The following is a 17,865-nucleotide window of genomic DNA, read 5'->3' on the forward strand; positions in this document are numbered from 1 at the left end:
ACAGAGGCATTAGATTTAGATGTTAAAAGAGGAGAGATACAATGTGATCGAAGGTCCTCATAAAAGATTAGAGCCCTCCGCTCTTAACCACTACACCACGCTGGCAAAAAAAATGAACTGAAGAGAGCAGGCCTCCTTCCTCCGTCCATTTCGATGGGGCTTTCCAATACCTTCTCCTCGGCAAGCTGCAGCAGCTGGCGCTTCGCTTTCTCCACCTCCTCGCCGGGCCCCCGGATGGTCACCTTGTCACTGCCTGAGCCCTCGGAAGGGAAGTGGATGTGGACCCCGCCGCACTCCTCCATGATGGAGCGCACCAGCCGTCCCTTGGCCCCGATCAGCGAGTTGTGCAGCTTGGCCGGGATAGACACGTCCACCTCTCGGATGTTCGCCTGAGAAGGGAGGGAGAGGAAGACGGGAAAGGAGGGCTACAAAAACCCCTTTCTCGGCTCGAGGCGGGAGAAACGGCAGTCGCTCACAAAGTGGGGGCAGGGTCATTCTTTGGATTGTCTCTGGGGGGGATTTAGAGGTGGTGGGGGGACAGGCTAGAGAGGAAGCTGCTTCACACACCCACCAGCTCCCTCTGGATGGCCAGGATGCGGTCCCGAGCGCCCTCACAGTTGGCCTTCTTCCCGGTTATCAGGATCACTTCCGAGTTGCTGTTTTCTGTGGGGAGGTCAATCTTGGTATTGGTTTCCTCTCGAATCTATTGTGAAGAGACGGTATCAAGCCGGGACCCTCGAGGCCGGACGGCTCAACAAACTCGAGAAAGGGAAGCCCCCTCTGTGACCCCTTTGGGTGCTGGGCACGGAAGAGTGTGTGCCCTTCAGAAGGGGCCAAGCGAGTAGGAAGCCGTTTAAACCAGGACTCCTGGCTCTGCACTGACTCCCCCATGCCCAATGGCACTCAAGCCACAGGTCACAAAGTCCACCTGCCAAGCTGCGATCCTTAGAGCAAAGCTTCTTAAACTGTGGGTTGCGACCCCATAGGTGGTTGCATAACTGAATGTGGGGTTCGTGAAAAATTTGGCAACAGTAAAAGCTTTCTAGATTTCTTTGATTTATTATCAGTAAATATTTGATTTGTATGCCTATTTTATATACCCGGGGTCGCGTAAAAATTTCTCGGGCGAAAAGGGATCGCAAGTGGAAATGTTTAAGAAGCCCTGCCCTAAAGCAGGGGTGTCAAACATAAGGCCTGGGGGCCTGATCCGCCCCCTTCAGAGCTCTTATCCAGCCCGCGAGCCAGCCCCCCCACACACACCTGATCTGGGCTGGCGAGGCATGGCCCTGCCCAACCAAGTGACATTAATTTCATGTCCAGCCCTCGTAACAATTGAGTTCGACACCCCTGCCCTAGAGTGTGGGGTTTTGAGGGGGGAGAGTCGCTGATTTTTGAAAAGGCCCGCTACACAGAGGGCTGAGCTGCCGTACTTCCTGCCCCGCTCCGCGTACATGCCACGGAAAGCAATGAGGTGGAGTCACTCGTTGAGGGAGAGGATTCTTCCGTGGCTGTGACCAATAGTTTATTCCCGTACGACCTCTTCTGGTGCTGGCCCGTATTTCTGGTCCCCCTATTCTTTGCTTATGGTCTTGCCCCTGATCCGGCTGAAGTAGGCACTCTGCTGCCCCTTCTTCCTGTCATATGACCCTGACACCATGACTTCCGATAGCCTGCTCGCATTTTCAGCGGGTCTGGAGAGGTTGACGGCTGCTGCCCTAGAGCCGCATTTCCCAACCTTGTGGGTCCTGCCCCAAAAGCGTATTTTCGTGCTGCTGCAGTTATACTGGTTTGTGCATGCTCTTTTGTTTCGAGTGGGTCACCGGGCCAAGTACATTTTGGACGTAGGTCACCATTCCCAAATAACTGGGAACCACTGCCTTGGAGCATTCTAAACTAAATATGTTGGATTTAACCCATCTAATCCTAACTGGTTGAGTTAGAAGGAACCTCCTTCCATCAAAAGCAGTAGATATTCTACGTGTGTGTGTGTGTACACACCCTGTCTGGAAGCCCAGTTCTGTAATACTCTGAGCAAGGGGGGGGGGATTGGGCATTGGTGGTGGTCTCACACCTTTTACCTTTTTGATGTTGGCGCCTCCTTTCCCGATAATGTTCTTGTGGAATTGCTTGAAGATGGGTACGGGGATGGAGAAACTGTTCTCAATCTGGTGAAGAGGAAAGAAACACAGGATCAGCATGGGGGGAGGGGGCATGGGGAAGGGGGGCACTGAGGGAGCCCCCCCCCCCCGGTCCACAGCTTACCCCTCGCTGCTTCAGAGACATCACAGATTGCACAGCAGCTGCGGCAGTTTGGGAGGTGGCTGATCCACTCCCATTTGGCTTCACGGCCCTACCCACGTTTTTAGCTTGCTCTGGGCAAGCGGTGTGGGGAATGCCGGAACTTGCCCCGCATCCAACGTCTTCCTCGGTCCCCGATTCCGCACCCACTAGCCCATCCCAACTAGGGTTGCCAACATCCAGGTGGCACCTGGAGATCTCCCGCTATTACAGTTGACCTCCAGGCGACAGAAATCCGTCCCTCTGGAGAAAATGGCAGCTCTGGAGGGTGGACTCGATGGCATTATACCCTGCTGGGGTCCCTCCCCTCCCCAAACCATGGTTTCCCCAGGCTCCACCCCCGCCCAGATCTCCAGGTATTTCCCAACCGAGAGCTGGCAAACCTAGTCCCAACCACAGCTACACAAGCCCTCTTCCCAGGGCAAACAATTTCTGCCGTCCCCAAGATGCCCGGGAACAGGAAGCCCACCTTGTTCAGCAGAAAAAGAAGAGTTGCTTTTTCTTCAGCAGAAAAAGAAGAGCCGACTTTCTCTACCACTTAAGGAAGAATCAAACCGGCTTACAATCACCTTCCCTTCCCCTCCCCACAACAGGCACCCTGTGAGGTAGGTGGGACTGAGAGAGCTCTACGAGAGCTGTGACTAGCCCAAGGTCACCCAGCTGGCGTCGTGTGAAGGAGCGGGGAAACCAACCCGGTTCACCAGGTTAGCCTCTGCCGCTCATGTGGAGGAGTGGGGAATCAAACCCCGGCTCTCCAGATCATAGTCCGCCGCTCCAAACCACTGCTCTTAACCACTACACTATGCTGGCTCCCAGAAACACTTGAGAAGACTCTGGAAATAAGGGTGGGGACAAGACCTGCCTTCCCCCCTTCCCTTCTGCTTTCCCAACAGCTGGGCTAAAGAAGGGGCGCCCTCACACCCATACAGGGCATGTGGCCGCTCAGAGAGAAGAGGAAGCGAAGAGCCGCGGCCGTGACAGAACCCACCAGTTCCGCTATGACTTTCTGGAGATACTTGGCACACTTCTCCACCTCGTTTTTGGGGCCGCGCAGCTGAACGATGTCGCTCTTCTGGGAGGGGTCGGGGAAGTTGATGATAACCTGCAGGGTGGAACTGCGATCGGTATGGCAGACTGGGAAGAAACCTCCCCCCCTTCTCCCCCCGGGCCAGTTGTGATCTAAGTGGCTATCTATCACTTACGCACTCTGGCCTGAAGCAAACCGAAGTGCGGCTTCGCTTACAAAGCTCCGTATTGTCTTGGAGCCGAGGATATATCCTGTGTTCTTATGGACACAGACGGCTTTAAAAGGGGAACAGATTCACCGAAGAGAGGGCTTTAAAAGGGGAACAGATTCACCGAAGAGAGGTCTATCAGCAGCTGCTAGTCACGGCGACTAAAGAGAACCTCCACATTCAGAGGCAGTCAACCTCTGATTCCCAGTGCCAGGAGGCAACATCAGGGGAAGGCCTCAGCCTCTGTGCCCTGTTGTTGGACCTTCAGAGGAACTGGTTGGCCGCTGTGCGAGACGGGATGGTGGACTGGATGGACCCCTGGTCAGACAGGCAGGGCTCTGCTTATGTTTTTTACCTGTTTTTCCTCCAAAAGAGTTCAGGTAAGCGCACGTGACTTGTATGACTGAATGAAGCTGCCTTATACTGAATATCTTGCAAGAGTTTGGAAGATGAGCAGGACCAGCCCAGGTTAGTATTTCGATGGGAGACCACCAAGGACCTTCGTGGTCGCTACGCAGAGGCAGGCAATGGCAAAACCACTTCTGTTCGTCTCTCGCTTTGAAAACCCTACAGCGTCGCCATACATTGGCTGTGACCTGATGGCACTATCCACCAAAGAATACAGAGGGGCTCTTGGCAACATGCATCTCCACAACACTCTAAATCCTACCTCCGGGAACTTATCACGGATCTCCTTGATCTTCTCGCCCTTCTGCCCGATGATGGTCCGGTGGAAGCGCTGCTCGATTATCAAATCTTTTGTGCGTTCGTTTTCCTGGGGGAAAGCCCACGTACCATCAGAAGCAACCAGACTCTGCAGCGTGGGTCTCACAAGGTCTCCTCTTGTCTTCATACTCACAGAATGAACAAGTTTATGGTGACGAGCAGCAGACGCATCATGATACCTTCCCCACGAACTCGTCACTTATTTATACCCTGCTTTGGATCCAACAGGGATCCAAAGCAGCTTCCAACATTCTCCCTTCCTCCATTTCATCCTTGCAAATAACCTTATCGAGGTCAGCATCTCCTGCTCTGAAGGGTAGCTGCTCCCAAGGGTCTCGGGAAGGAGTCTTTCATATCATCTACTGCCTGTTCCTCAGTGGAACAGGCTTCCTCGGGAGGTGGTGAGCTCTCTTTCCCTGGAGCTTTTTAAGAAGAGGCTAGATGGCCATCTGTCAGCAACGCTGATTCTATGGACCTTAGGCAGATCATGAGAGGGAGGGCATCTTGGCCATCTTCTGGGCATGGAGTAGGGGGCACTGGGGGTGTGGGGGGAGGTAGCTGTGAATTTCCTGCATTGTGCAGGTGGTTGGGCTAGATGACCCTAGTGGTCCCTTCCAACTCTATGATTCTGGTTCTTTTCAGCTGGAGATGCTGGGGATTGAACCAGGGATCTTCCGGATGGAAAGCAGATGTTCTATCACTGAGCAGCAGCCCTGCCTATTTGTGGCTGATCCATCAAAGGTACCCAATGCTCAATATCCTGGGTCCTTCCTTCCTATATCTCCTCCCACCCTGCTGTAGTTTGAAGGTCTGGATAGCCTTGGTCCTGTACCCCCTCCCGTACCAATAGTCTGTATCAGCCCATGGGCCTTTACAAACCTTGCTAGCAGAACTGGCCCCAGCCTAGGACATCTCCACGACTCACCAACCATTTTAGGTTTGCCCACTGATTTCTAAACTCGTTTACATTTGTTTTATGTGTATTTTACTCTGTAAGCCACTTTGACTTCCAAGAGCAACGTGGGAGGCATGAGACATGAGATAATAGTATTAAATCAACCTACAATCACCATATTAACATCTCTCCCTATTGGGATTTAATTGGGCACCAAATATAGTTTTATAGGAAATGTAAATCTCAGTGGGTTAGAATGTTTTAATGTTCAATTTTGAATTTTGTGATTGTGTTTATGTATTTTAACTGTGCTTGTAGCCGCCCTGAGCCCAGCTTGGCCAGGAGAGGGTGGGGTACAAATAAAAGTTTATTATGATTATTAACTGTAGTTCAATGAAGGCACAGTCTGCCACCATTCACTCTGTGGTTGGGCCCCAAAGTTCCCTTCCTGATACAACAGCAGCAAATCCAAGAGCAGGCAGCCAGTCTGAACCACCCCCCCACCCGTCTCTGCTCCGTTTCCAAAGGCAGCAGCCTCCCTTACCATGCGAGCAGCCATCTCCAGCAGCTCCTTGCGGGCCAGCTGAACCCCTTGAGGGTCCCCCTCGATCCGGATCAGGTTGCTCTTCTCGTTGTCAGGGGGGATGCGGACGGAGACTCTGTGCTGTTCCTTAATGCGGTTGACTGTCGAATGGGATCACACGAACGCATGAAGCTGCCTTCTACTGAAGCAGACCCTTGGTCTATCAAAGTCAGTCTTGTCTACTCAGACCAGCAGTGGCTCTCCAGGGTCTCAGGCAGGTGTCTTTCACATCACCTACTCGCCTGGTCCCTTGAACTGGAGATGCCGGGGATTGAACCTGGGACCTTCTGCATGCAAAGCAGATGCTCTACCACTGAGCCACGGCCCCTCCCTAGAGAGGCTGCAGAACAGAGCTGTTTCTAGACTGGGGGGGGGCAACCTGAGCAGAAGGGGGGGAACACCCATGAAGTAGCATATATATATGAGAGAGAGAGAGACAGAAAGAGAGATAAATACCCTCCCCCTGCCTTTGACCATGCAAGGCATGACCAAGCAGAAGTAGAAGAAGAAGAGTTGGTTTTCATATGCTGATTTTCTGTGCCTTTTATAAGGAGAATCAAACTGGCTTACAATCGCCTTCCTTTCCTCTCCCCACATACGACACCCTGTGAGGTAGGTGAGGCTGAGAGAGCTCAAAGAGGAACTGTGACTAGCCCGAGGTCACCCAGCAGGATTCATGCATGGGAGTGGGGAATCGAACCCGGTTCACTAGATCAAAGTCCACCACTCTTAACCACTACACCACGCTGGCCCGTCGAAAGGGTGTAGGATCTGGGAATCAACAAGGAATGAGGTTGCCACTATCTGAAAAAGAGGGGGACTCTGCGCTCCCTGTCCAAGCGGCTTTTTGAAACTTCCTTACTAGCAAGTCTTACATGCCAAGAAAAGATGCTTTACAGACTAGGAATGAGACAGTGTGAAGGGTTGTTCCTGTAGATGATGATGAAGATGAGTTGGTTTTTCTATGCCGACTTTCTCTAACACTTAAGGAAGAATCAAACCAGCTCACAATCACCTTCCCTTCCCCTCCCCACAACAGACACCCTGTGAGGTAGGTGGGGCTGAGAGAGGTATGACTAGCCCAAGGTCACCCAGCTGGCTTCACGTGTAGGAGCGGGGAAACCAACCCGGTTCACCAGATTAGCATCCACAGCGCATGTGGAGGAGTGGGGGTTCTCCGGATCAGAGTCCACCGTTCCAAACCACCACTCTTAACCACTACACCATGCTGACTGTCGCCAGGCACCGCATTTGGCGTCCTGACAGCCTCCACCCCCCCACCCCCCAAGGCAGCTGTGTCTCTAGCGTTCTGAGTTGTACAGATGAGGCTGGGACCTGTGTAAAAGTCAGTGGGGGCGAGATTTCTGAAGCAGGACAGCGGCAGCATCGTTACGCAGAATCACCTGGAAGATCAGTAAAAAGCCTGTGTTCCTGACAGTTTGCAGAACCGAGATCTCCCTGATGCAGAAATGGCTAGCAGTTGCGCAGGGCAGACACACGAACGCAAAGAGGCCTGGCTGTTCAGATCAACAAGGAAAGCCCGGGATATGCAAAGACTCACTGTTGGCGCCGTTCTTCCCTATCAGGTGGCGGTGGAATCGCTGATCTATGAGCACTTCGGTGTAATCCATTCGACCGAGCTGTCAAGGTGGGGGAAAAGACAGAGGTCGCTTACGCACGGGGTTTTTACCTGAGGTTCGTTGCTCGCTGGACCCACACTTTCCTGTCTGCAATCTATGCACCAGCAGTCTCCAAGCTCAAATGAAGCCCCCGCCCCTTTAAATGCTGCTTTGTAATTGGCTTACTTGTACTGCTTACTCTGAGAGAAAATCCCCCCCCCCAAACCCAGTTGCCACATAAAAAAGCATTTTAAGAACAACAACTACTGAGGAATCTGAAAGGAACGGGGCAGGGGGGATCCAAACCCCAGTTTCAAAAAACTTTTCTTCTGCTCAGAAAGAGCTCCGAGGAAGCAGGAAGTATCTGAATCCCCGCCTCTGGACATGCTGCTTTGTAACTGGCGGTGAGCGAAACTAAGTTTGTGTGTCCTGCACTTTGCCTTACACATGGGGATTTCACCCGGCTTTGCTCAGGAAAGATGGAAGAGTCGAGCTAACAGAGGAATGGGATGATCCGGGCACTGTGAGGGCTGGGCACGAGGTCATCTATAATGGACGGAAAACTCATGAATAATTCCAAGGAACAACCAATTCAGACCGGAAGCGAACGTGAGAAACATCATTTCTCAGTGGTCAGGAAAGGCTCTGCTAGAAGAAAAGCAACTCCACCGAGCATCCCTCATGGGTAAAAGAACATTGCTCCGAAGCCAGACCTTACGTGGCATTAAATGCAACTCTCCAGCTAACCTGCCTGTGTGTGTGCCTGAACAGTCTTCTCTGGGAAAGAATAAAGAAGACTGTTCATCTCTGGGAAAGAATAAAGAAGACTGGGAAAGTATAAAGGCGACTTTGCAGGGAGGTGCAGTAACCAGCCGAGCGCTCACCAGATCCAGAATGATTTCCTGTATCTGCATCTGAGCCAATTCCACCTCTTCGGTGGGTCCCTCCAATGTGATCTTCTCGTCCCCGTCCGTGAATTCGATGTGAACCTGAAACGGAGGAGCAACATTTTATTAGGCAGGCCTCACGGCAGAAGAAGAAACAAGAGGATGCATGGAATTGTCTCTTTCCAGTTCATGGTGCACAAGGGCTCTTTAAAATGCTTGTCTGAAGTTAGAACTGCTTCCAAAATAAGACAGGAGCACTTTGCAAAAAGTTTCTTTTTTAGGTTATGTGCTACAAGTGGTAAATGTTAAGTAATGGGGGCGGGGAAGAGTGATAGTAAGCATGTGGACTAGTAACTTGTGTAGCTTTCATTTGCAGGGCTGCTTCTGCTATCCATCAGAAAGGGGCAAAGAATAAACTCCAGATCACCGGTTCCAGTACAAAAAAGAGCACCTGTACACAAATAAGCATTTAGGCATAACTTGGTTATAACTTTCGGCGTATCTTCAAAGCAGCCCTTAAATAATAAACTACGGACAGAGCAACGTCTTTACCAGACAGCGGATAGATGAAGTTGTAGTCGTGAGAACAAACAGGAAAGTGTGAAATCAATGGAGTAATAAAAGAAGACCTTACAGAAGAACTTAAATCACAATTGAATAAAAAAATGAATAAGTGTTTCTGTCTTTGCCACACAGGCAGACTCTCCATTCGATTGGGGTATTTAAGAATCTGCCAAATAATTCATTGAGGGGTAAGGCATTGTGTCTTGCCACGAAGAAAAGTCTTCGAAAGGTCGGAACGGTTAAGAATTCTAGATAAATCTGGAAGCACTGGAAAAGATGGGAAGCTCTGTACCCAGAAGGAGGGTGTGTGCATTTCCTTTTGGCATTGCCATGTATCCAGACCACCATTCACTGGAGGTTTCACAAGGCAGTCGACCCCTTTCCTTCTAGCAAACTGTATTGCATATTAAAATCCAAAGCTCTTCAGATTGTACAGCTATGACATTTCTGTTCAATTCCAGTAAGCCAAGAAACCGGTTGGACCGAGATCACTTGCCTTGGGAAGTTGCTGGGTGATTCTGCCAATGTTCTGCCCTTTCTTTCCGATTATAAAACGATGTAACCAGGCTGGGGCCGTTACTTCAGCTACCATCACACTCTTCGCCTGAAGGAGCCAACGAGAGAAGGGTCAAGGGAAAACAGACACATGCCTTTTCCTGGGACTGGCTACCTGGATTGGTGTTGTGAGTTTTCGTTTAAAGAGGCATCTTCAGTAGCCAACAACACAGGGGCTTCCCACCCGCTTTGGGGGCTTTGTAATGACTGTGTTCTGCCCCTAGGTGCTGCAACAGGGCCATCCGCTCAGCATTCCCCTCACGCTACTTCAGCAACTCAACGCCAGAAGGAATGTCCATTGCTACCCAACTGGACTAAATGCATCTGACAACTCTTTCCAACAAGCCAGCAACCATGCTCATGGCAGGCTGTGTCTGGTAGGGGAGGAGAGGAGAAGGCAAACCCCCAACAAGAGAGAATCTTGGAAGACCCACCACTCTCTGTCGGGATAGGAGACATTTCCCCACTACGTGGGTCTCAAAAAGCTGAGAGCCATGCAAGGAAGAGGAAGCTGACCCTTATAAGTCTTCACAGGGAGACAACCAAGGGTGGGCCAGAGGGCCGTCTTGCCCTCCTCTGAAATCTCTCCTAGGCAGGAGATGCTGCTTTGGTTTCAGCCTTCCCCACGTGATCCCCTTCCAGTTCAAGACCACCCACTTCCAGGAGCCTGGCTCTTCTGCGAGTGTGTAAAGGGCTGTCAAGTCACAGCTGACGTACGGCGACCCCGCAGGGTCTTTTGGGAGGTGGTTTGCCATTGCCTGCCTCTGCTGGGGCTGAGAGAGTTCTGAGAGAACTGTGACTGGCCCAAGGTCACCCAGCAGGCTTCATGTGCAGGAGTGAAGAAGAGTTGGTTTTTATACCCTGAATTTTTTTTCCTTCAACGAGTCCCAAACTGGTTTACAATCTCCTTCCCTTCCTTTCCCCACAAGAGACACCTTGTGAGGTAAGAGGGGTTGAGAGAGTTCGGAGAGCTGTGACTGTCCCAAGGTCACCCAGCAGGCTTCATGTGTGGGAGTGAGGAAACTGACCTGGCTCACCAGATTAGAGTCCGCTGCTCAAGTGGAGGAGTGGGGAATCAAACCAAGTTCTCCAGATTAGAGTCCACCACTCTTAACCACACCACCCTGGCTCTCAGCCTGGTTCTTGCCAAGCCCAAAGATTCACCGCAACAGACTCCCTTTACCTTGGCGTAGACCTGAGTCAAAGCTGGACCCAGCTTGTCAGGCTCCCCCCGGAGGATGATCGTTTCCGAGCTGCTTTCGAGGGGCGGCATCTCCACGGAGACTCCGGTGGCGTCCAGGATCTCTTGCAAGGTGTTGCCTTTGGGGCCGATGATGTACTTGTGCTGGGACTTCTTCACCTCCACAGAGATGGTGGTCGTCTTGCGCTTCTGGGGGGGAGGGGAGGCAGAAGCACTCGAGATGCTGCTTTAGAACGCAAGGGACTATTCAAACCCACCCAGGGCCAAGATAAGAACATCAGAAAAGGCCCTGTTGGATCAGACCAAGGTCCATCAAGTCCAGCTGTCTGTTCACACAGTGGCCAACCAGGTGCCTCTAGGAAGCCCTCAAGCAAGACGACTAGAGCAGCATCCGGCAACAGTACAGTGCTTCTCAAAGCAACAGTTTTAAAAGTCAGTTTCCTGCCCCAACGAGCTTGCAGTCTACTATAGATTATGACCCCATTTTGCCCTTGACCCACTAGGAGAGTTCCAGGCTCCACCTATAGCCCACCAGATCCTTCCTAGTCACGATGGACATCTGCTCCAGGGGTCCCCAACCTTTTTGAGCCTGTGGACACATCTGGAATCCTGACAGTGTGGTGGGCGCAGCCACCCAAGGCTGCCACAAATGGCTACCACAGGAGATGGAGCCAGCCACAAAGTGGTTGCTCCAGATTGCTTTCAATAGCACAGTGATCTTTGTGCTGTGGTGGAAGCTGCTGCCGAAGCAATGTGTTTTTTTAAAAAAGTCTGTACAGCCAATCAAATTTCCACTGGCCAATCAGAACTCTTGCTGGGCAAAAGCCCTACCTGGCCTGGAAGTAGGGAGGGGCCATGGCTCAGAGGTAGAGCATCTGCTTGGCGTGCAGAAGGTCCCAGGTTCAAACCCTGGCATCTCCAGTCAAATGGACCTGGTAGGAGGTGACGTGAAAGACCTTAGCCTGAGACCCTGGAGAGCTGTTGCCAGTCTGAGCAGAATCATAGAGTTGGGACCACCAGGGTCATCTAGCCCAACCCCCTTGGCTACTCACCTTATCCTCATAGATCTTGCGGATCCGCAGGAGTGCCTGGGCCACGGGCTCCTTCTCGCCCGTGATGATGATCTCGTCCTTGCTGACGCTGGGTGGCGGGATGTTGATGCGGGCCCCCGTCTCCTGCGCGATCTCCTGCACCACTTTGTTGAAGGCGCCAGCGATGAAGGGGTGGAAGGCCTTCTCCAGGCACAAGCGCTCGACTGCACGCTTATCCTGGAACGCGTATAAGAACATAAGAAAGGTCACGCTGGATCAGACCAAGACCCATCGAGTCCAGCAGCCTGTTCACACAATGAACCCACATCCTAAAATACGCAACTGTCAGTTTTTGCTGGTCATGAAGTGGAGCACAAGAGCTGAGCTGCTAAGAGGTCTCGCCTTCCCCATACTCTCCAAAACCCTCTATATTTCAGATCGCGAGCTGAACGACTCCAACCCTACTCTGCAGGTCACGGCACAGACACCCGTTCCTGGCGGGTCGGTCACCTGCTCGGCTGAGATGAGCAAGATCTCGTGCCGAGCTTTCTCGATGCCTTCTTTGGTGCCAGTGATCTTGATCTGGTTGCTGGGGTCCTCGGGCCACGGGATGTTGATCTTGGTGGCCGTCTTCAGCTCGAGCTCCTGCAGTTTTTCTCCATTCTTGCCGATCACAAAGCGATGGTGTTCTTTGGGGATTGTGACAGTAGCTGAAGCCTGCAGAAGAGAAGATACATTAGAATCATAGAGTTGGAAGGGACCACCAGGGTCATCTAGTCCAACCCCCTGCACGATGCAGGAATTTCACAACTACCTCCTCCACACACACCCAGCGACCCCTACTCCATGCCCAGAAGATGGCCAAGGTGCCCTCCCTCTCATGAACTGCCTCAGGTCATAGAATCAGCCTTGCTGACAGATGGCCATCTAACCTCTTCTTAAAAACCTCCAGGGAAGGAGAGCTCACCACCTCCCGAAGAAGCCTGGTCCACTGAGGAACCGCTCTAACTGTTAGAAAATTCTTCCTAATGTCTAGATGGAAACTCTTTTGATTTAATTTTAACCCGTTGGTTGTGGTCCGACCTTCTGGGGCAACAGAAAACAACTCGGCACCATCCTCTACATGACAGCCCTTCAAGTACTTGAAGATGATTATCATATCCCCTCTCAGTCTTCTCCTCTTCAGGCTAAACATACCCAGCTCCTTCAACTTTTCCCCGTAGGACTTGGTCTCCCGACCCCTCACCATCTTTGTTGCCCACCTCTGGACACGTTCCAGCTTGTCCACATCTTTCTTAAGCTGTGATGCCCAAAACTGAACACAATACTCTAGGTGAAGTCTAACCAGAGCAGAGTAAAGCGATACCAGCACTTCACAGGATGCATCAAATATGAGATCTGGGGTCCCTGACCTTTTTGAGCCGGCAGGCACCTTCGAAATTAGGACACAGTGTGGTGGGTGCAGCCACAAAACAGCTACTGCAGGGGACAGAGCTGGCCACAAAATGGCTGCAGCAGAGGTACCCAGAAGGACAGACTAAAGCAGAAAGAAAAGCCACGCCGCAAAGGCAACACTGGCTGGGGGACGCACCTGGGTCTGAAGCCGAGCGACTATTTCCTTCCGAGCCTTCATGACGGAGTCCAGTTTGCCGGTCACCATGATAGACAAGCCCTGGTCTTTGGCCAAGGAGAGCTCAATGTGAGCCCCTGTCTTCTGCATGATGTCCACGCACACCTTGGCCTCGTCGCCTTCTCCGAACTGGCTGTTGTCCTTGTAGCGTCGCTCTTCCAAGGGGACGTGAAACACCTGTCGAGAAGAACCGCATTGGCGTGCTCCGAAGGGAGAGAGGGGGAAGCCGTGGCCTCAGCCCTCCGGGCAAGGGCACTGGGCCGAGAGCATATTCTCGCCGGCCAAGGATCCGCTACGGGTTCGCCCCAGCAACCGAGCCTGGCGTGTGGGCAGGCTTGAAAGATTTCAGCGACGGTTTTGAAGGAGTCGCTCCGACTCAAGAGGCACGAAAATAAAGATTGGGGGGGGGGGAGTCATTTTGAAGGCGAAGACTGGTTTCCAATTATCTTACCTTCGCTAACCAAAACTAGCAGGGAATTCCTTACTACAGACCACCCCTGTTAGTGCAGGACAAATTTGAATCATCATGGCTAAAGGAGGTTCTCAACAAATTGGCCTAGCTGGGCCTTTCTCCATCTTCCCTACTGGCCATGGGTTTAGAACGAGCAGCAAGCTTTTTGAAGCGAAGGGCTGAAGATACCGAACGTCAGGCAGACCTGGGAAAATCACCCTTCTTCTTGGCTCCAGAAAAATCTGGATACCTAGTTACCCCTGCAGCATATTTCTCCCATTTGGAATTTATCAACTATAGGAAGGCCTACACTCTAGCCAGATGTCACGCCCTGCCTTCGGCTGTCCTAGAAGGAAAATACAAGAAGATTCCAAAATCAGAAAGGCTACGCCCCTGCAGGTCAGGAGACATTGAAACCACAGAGCATGTATTGTTTAGCTGTTCATTCTATCATGAGGCCCGTATTAGATTCATTGCCCCCCCCCCCACCCTATCAGTGAATTCCCCGATAAGCCAGTAGAATTCCTGACCAAGAGGCTCCGGATGGGTGAAAACTCCATACTTTTCGCTCCCAACTGCCAAACTCTGTGCCATCGCAATTAAAATTGGCAAAAATAGAATGGAAAAAATTACTAAACCGGGCTATACTTTCAGAAATATTAAGCTGTTAAATTAAATCTTGTGATTTGTTTTAATATCCTACATTTTAACATAATTCGTCTTTTATCTAATTTTGTGATTTATGCTAGTTTTACAGTTTTATTAAGTCAGATAATTTAATGTATTAACCTTTGGCTGGTCAAACAGACCGTTATCAATAAGTATATATTACTACAGACCAGGCAGCAAGTAGGGAAAGCCGGACTGTGCTAAATTACTTTTCCTTTGGTGTCCTGACCCTTCAGAGTACAGACGGAGCTCCTGCTTAACCATGCCTTTTAAAGCCGGCTGTTAACGAAGACCCTTGGTCCTTCCAGGGGCCGAGGCTCAGCGGTAGAGCATCTGCTTGGCATCCGTGCAGTACCCCTCCCACAAACTCACCTGGGTGATGACAGAGGATTTGATAGGCCGGATCTTGTTCCATACTCCTGTAAACTCACTGGACTTTTCCCCCGGGGCTCCCTTTTCCGGGAGTGGGGGGAAAGCTTCCAAGTAAGTGGGGATGTAGGCCTCATCCTCTGGGACACCACCTGCCCAGAACAGAGAAAGACAGAACGGGACCTTTCAGGGGAAAGAAAGGTAAAAGGTAAAGGTAAAGATCCCCTGTGCAAGCACAGGGTCATTCCTGACCCATGGGGTGATGTCGCATCCTGACATTTACTGGGCAGACTTTTGTTTTACGGGGTGGTTTGCCAGTGCCTTCCCCAGTCGTCTTCCCTTTACCCCCAGCAAGCTGGGTCCTCATTTTACCGACCTCGGAAGGGTGGAAGGCTGAGTCAACCTTGAGCCGGCTACCTGAAACCAACTTCCGTTGGGATCGAACTCAGGTCGTGAGCAGAGCTTGGACTGCAGTACTGCAGCTTACCACTCTGTGCCACGGGGCTCCTAAAAGAAAGGACTGTGAAACAAAAAGAGCAATTTCCCCCCCATTAAGTTGCAGCCGACCTATGGCAAGACCCCACAGGGTTTTCAAGGCAGGGGATGTACAGAGGTGGTTTACCATTGCCTACCTCTGTGTAGCAACCTAGGACTTCCTTGGTAGTCTCCCATCAAAGCAATTGCCAGGGCTGACCTGTTTACCTTGCAAAATCTCAGGAGCCGGGGCTATCCAGCATGGTGTAGTGGTTAAGAGCGGTGGTTTGGAGTGGTGGAGTCTGATCTGGAGAACCGGGTTTGATTCCCCCCTCCTCCACATGAGCGGCGGAGGCTAGTCTGGTAAACTGGATTTGTTTCCCCATTCCTATACACGAAGCCAGCTGGGTGACCTTGGGCTAGTCACAGCTCTCTTGGCCCCACCTACCTCACAGGGTGTCTGTTGTGGGGAGGGGCAGGGAAGGCGATGGTCAGCCGGTTTGATTCTCCCTTAAGTGGGAGAGAAAGTCGGCATATAAAAACCAACTCTTCTTCTTCTATCCAGGTCAGGACAAAAAAGAGCAAGAACCCCTGCTTGATAAACACGAGTTCCAGCTTTAGGGGCTCCCAGGCGAGGTGGCCATGTTCATCTTACCTCGCGTTTCTTCATCCCTCAGGCCGCTTCGGTGCTCAGCAAAGCTCTCAGGTGTTAACACTGCTACCGAGCTCATAGCTTCAAACCCAGATTTGCGCGTTTCCGGTATTCCACTGTTGGGAGGACAAGAAAAGGAGAGGCGCTAAAAACAGGGCAGGAGCTGGCGGTTTGGAGAATTCCCCCATCGCCACCAAGCGTCAATATACGAGGCATTTTTACCTCACGCTTCTTCTGAAAGAGTTCAGAGGAACAAACATGGTTGTCCCCTCTTTTGTTTTATCCTCACAACCACCCTGTGAGGTAGATTAGGCCAAGACAGACTCGGACAAGATCACCTAGGGAGCTTTATAACAAAGCAGGAATCTGAATCCAGGGTTCCCCAATTCTAATTGGGGAGCCAACGTGGTGTAGTAGTTAAGAGCGGTGGTTTGGAGTGGTGGACTCTGATCTGGAGAACTGGGTTTGATTCCCCACTCCTCCACATGAGCGGTGGACACTAATCAGGCGAACCGGGTTGGTTTCCCCACTCCTCCAACATGAAGCCAGCTGGGTGACCTTGGGCTGGTCACAGTTCTCTCAGAACTCTCCCAGCCCCAACTACCTTATAGGGTGTCTGTCCCGGAGAGGGAAAGGGAAGGTTTGATTCTTCCTTAAGTGGTAGAGAAAGTCGGCATATAAAAACCAACTCTTCTTCTTCTTAAAGTGGAAGCTAACTGGTTTGTGAAAACATAGCCCTGGCCACCCTGGGGCCCGACTATTTGCCTTGACCCAACGGGGAAGCCATTTGCTTGAGAAGGGCGATATTCCACTGAGGGCTAGAAGCACAGCTGCTTCAGTGATTCTTGGCACTGCTAAGAAGTAGTAGTACCACATGCTCTATGGAAACACACCACACCCCGAGAAAATAGCTGCTCTGAGCCCAGCCCTGGCCGGGAAACAGAGCAGGGTATAAATTAAATTAAATAATTTTTTAAAAATCATAATTTGTGCGGCAATGGATAAAACACTGCCAAAATAATTTGCTGTTCTCTGGTTTTATTGCTTTGCGACATCCCTCCTGAACTTCACTGCACAGATACATGCCCCCAAAGCACAGCAGGGGAACTCCCAGAATGCTTTGAAACCGGATGCCGGCCTGTCGTTTTTATTGAGCCCCGAAGCAGATCTGGTACTTGTGAACGCAAGACTGTCTCGCCCAAGGATTAACGTTGATGGCCCAGATGTGGAATGCTTCCTGGGGACCTTGCCTAGAAACAGATGTTTACTTCGGGATGCTAAAAAGACTGGGAAGTCGCCCATCCCCGGGTGGAGATCTGGAGGGCCCCCTAAAAGTTTCAAGCTGGCAAGAGCTTTTGTGAAAATTAGATTCCCACCCCCCGCCCCAGTAGGACCCAGACCTCCTCTGCCAAGAAGGAGGGGACAAAACCTACCTGCAAAATGGTCAAATGCCAGAAGGGTCCGTCCTGAACGAGGCTACCTGTGACGCTTCAGCGTGACGGCGGCTTTGGTCCTGGGGGGAGGAAAAAAGATAGCAGGCCATCAGGACTACTGCAGAGAAGGACGGCCACTGACACCCGAAATCTAAGCACAGGAACCGAGCAACAGCTTATAAAGATAAACCAAAACACGCAGAAGTAATTAATACACAGAAATTAAAATTCTTCACCTTACTGTCCTAGAATTAGTTATACATAAAAGTTATTAGAATCTATGGAATATCTGCTTTCTTAGGGACAAAGTCTCAGCACGTAATTTGGCCCCTGGAGAGGTGTTCTTGTTGGTGGAGGTCTGCAAGGAGGAGACACGTGTAGAATTTTCCAGATCTTCCTGGGAACTCAGACAGAGCAGGGGTGAGATATGTAGAACAGATGTGCTTATAAAATAGACCATGTAGTAACACGCGCTCCATGGTTTCAACTGCGTTCAATCAGCAGGAACACAGATGGGGTCCCTAAATGTTATCCCGAGCAGAGATAAAAGCTGTTTGCTGATGGGTGGGGGGGGGGCAGTAGGATTGCTCTCC

General features: G+C 51.3%; 1 protein-coding gene across 1 annotated transcript in view; it reads right to left on the minus strand.

Annotated features, from left to right (window-relative positions):
* LOC130489547 (vigilin-like) overlaps positions 1-17,355 on the minus strand; it is a 30,326-nt gene extending 12,971 nt beyond the window's left edge. The window contains exons 1-16 of the mRNA XM_056863302.1: positions 17,273-17,355; positions 15,843-15,955; positions 14,717-14,865; positions 13,186-13,401; positions 12,105-12,311; positions 11,616-11,831; positions 10,546-10,752; positions 9,304-9,411; positions 8,241-8,345; positions 7,299-7,377; positions 5,699-5,838; positions 4,204-4,308; positions 3,287-3,400; positions 2,079-2,165; positions 572-703; positions 171-389 (exon numbers count right to left, since the gene is read on the minus strand). Of these exons, the coding sequence (XP_056719280.1) occupies positions 171-389; positions 572-703; positions 2,079-2,165; positions 3,287-3,400; positions 4,204-4,308; positions 5,699-5,838; positions 7,299-7,377; positions 8,241-8,345; positions 9,304-9,411; positions 10,546-10,752; positions 11,616-11,831; positions 12,105-12,311; positions 13,186-13,401; positions 14,717-14,865; positions 15,843-15,918 (2,160 nt within the window). The 5' untranslated portion in view covers positions 15,919-15,955; positions 17,273-17,355. The remainder of the gene's footprint in view (positions 1-170; positions 390-571; positions 704-2,078; positions 2,166-3,286; positions 3,401-4,203; positions 4,309-5,698; positions 5,839-7,298; positions 7,378-8,240; positions 8,346-9,303; positions 9,412-10,545; positions 10,753-11,615; positions 11,832-12,104; positions 12,312-13,185; positions 13,402-14,716; positions 14,866-15,842; positions 15,956-17,272) is intronic.
* Between the last annotated feature and the right edge of the window lie 510 nt (positions 17,356-17,865).

The sequence above is a fragment of the Euleptes europaea genome, chromosome 18 (assembly GCF_029931775.1).
Source record: "Euleptes europaea isolate rEulEur1 chromosome 18, rEulEur1.hap1, whole genome shotgun sequence".
Taxonomy (NCBI): Eukaryota; Metazoa; Chordata; class Lepidosauria; order Squamata; family Sphaerodactylidae; genus Euleptes; species Euleptes europaea.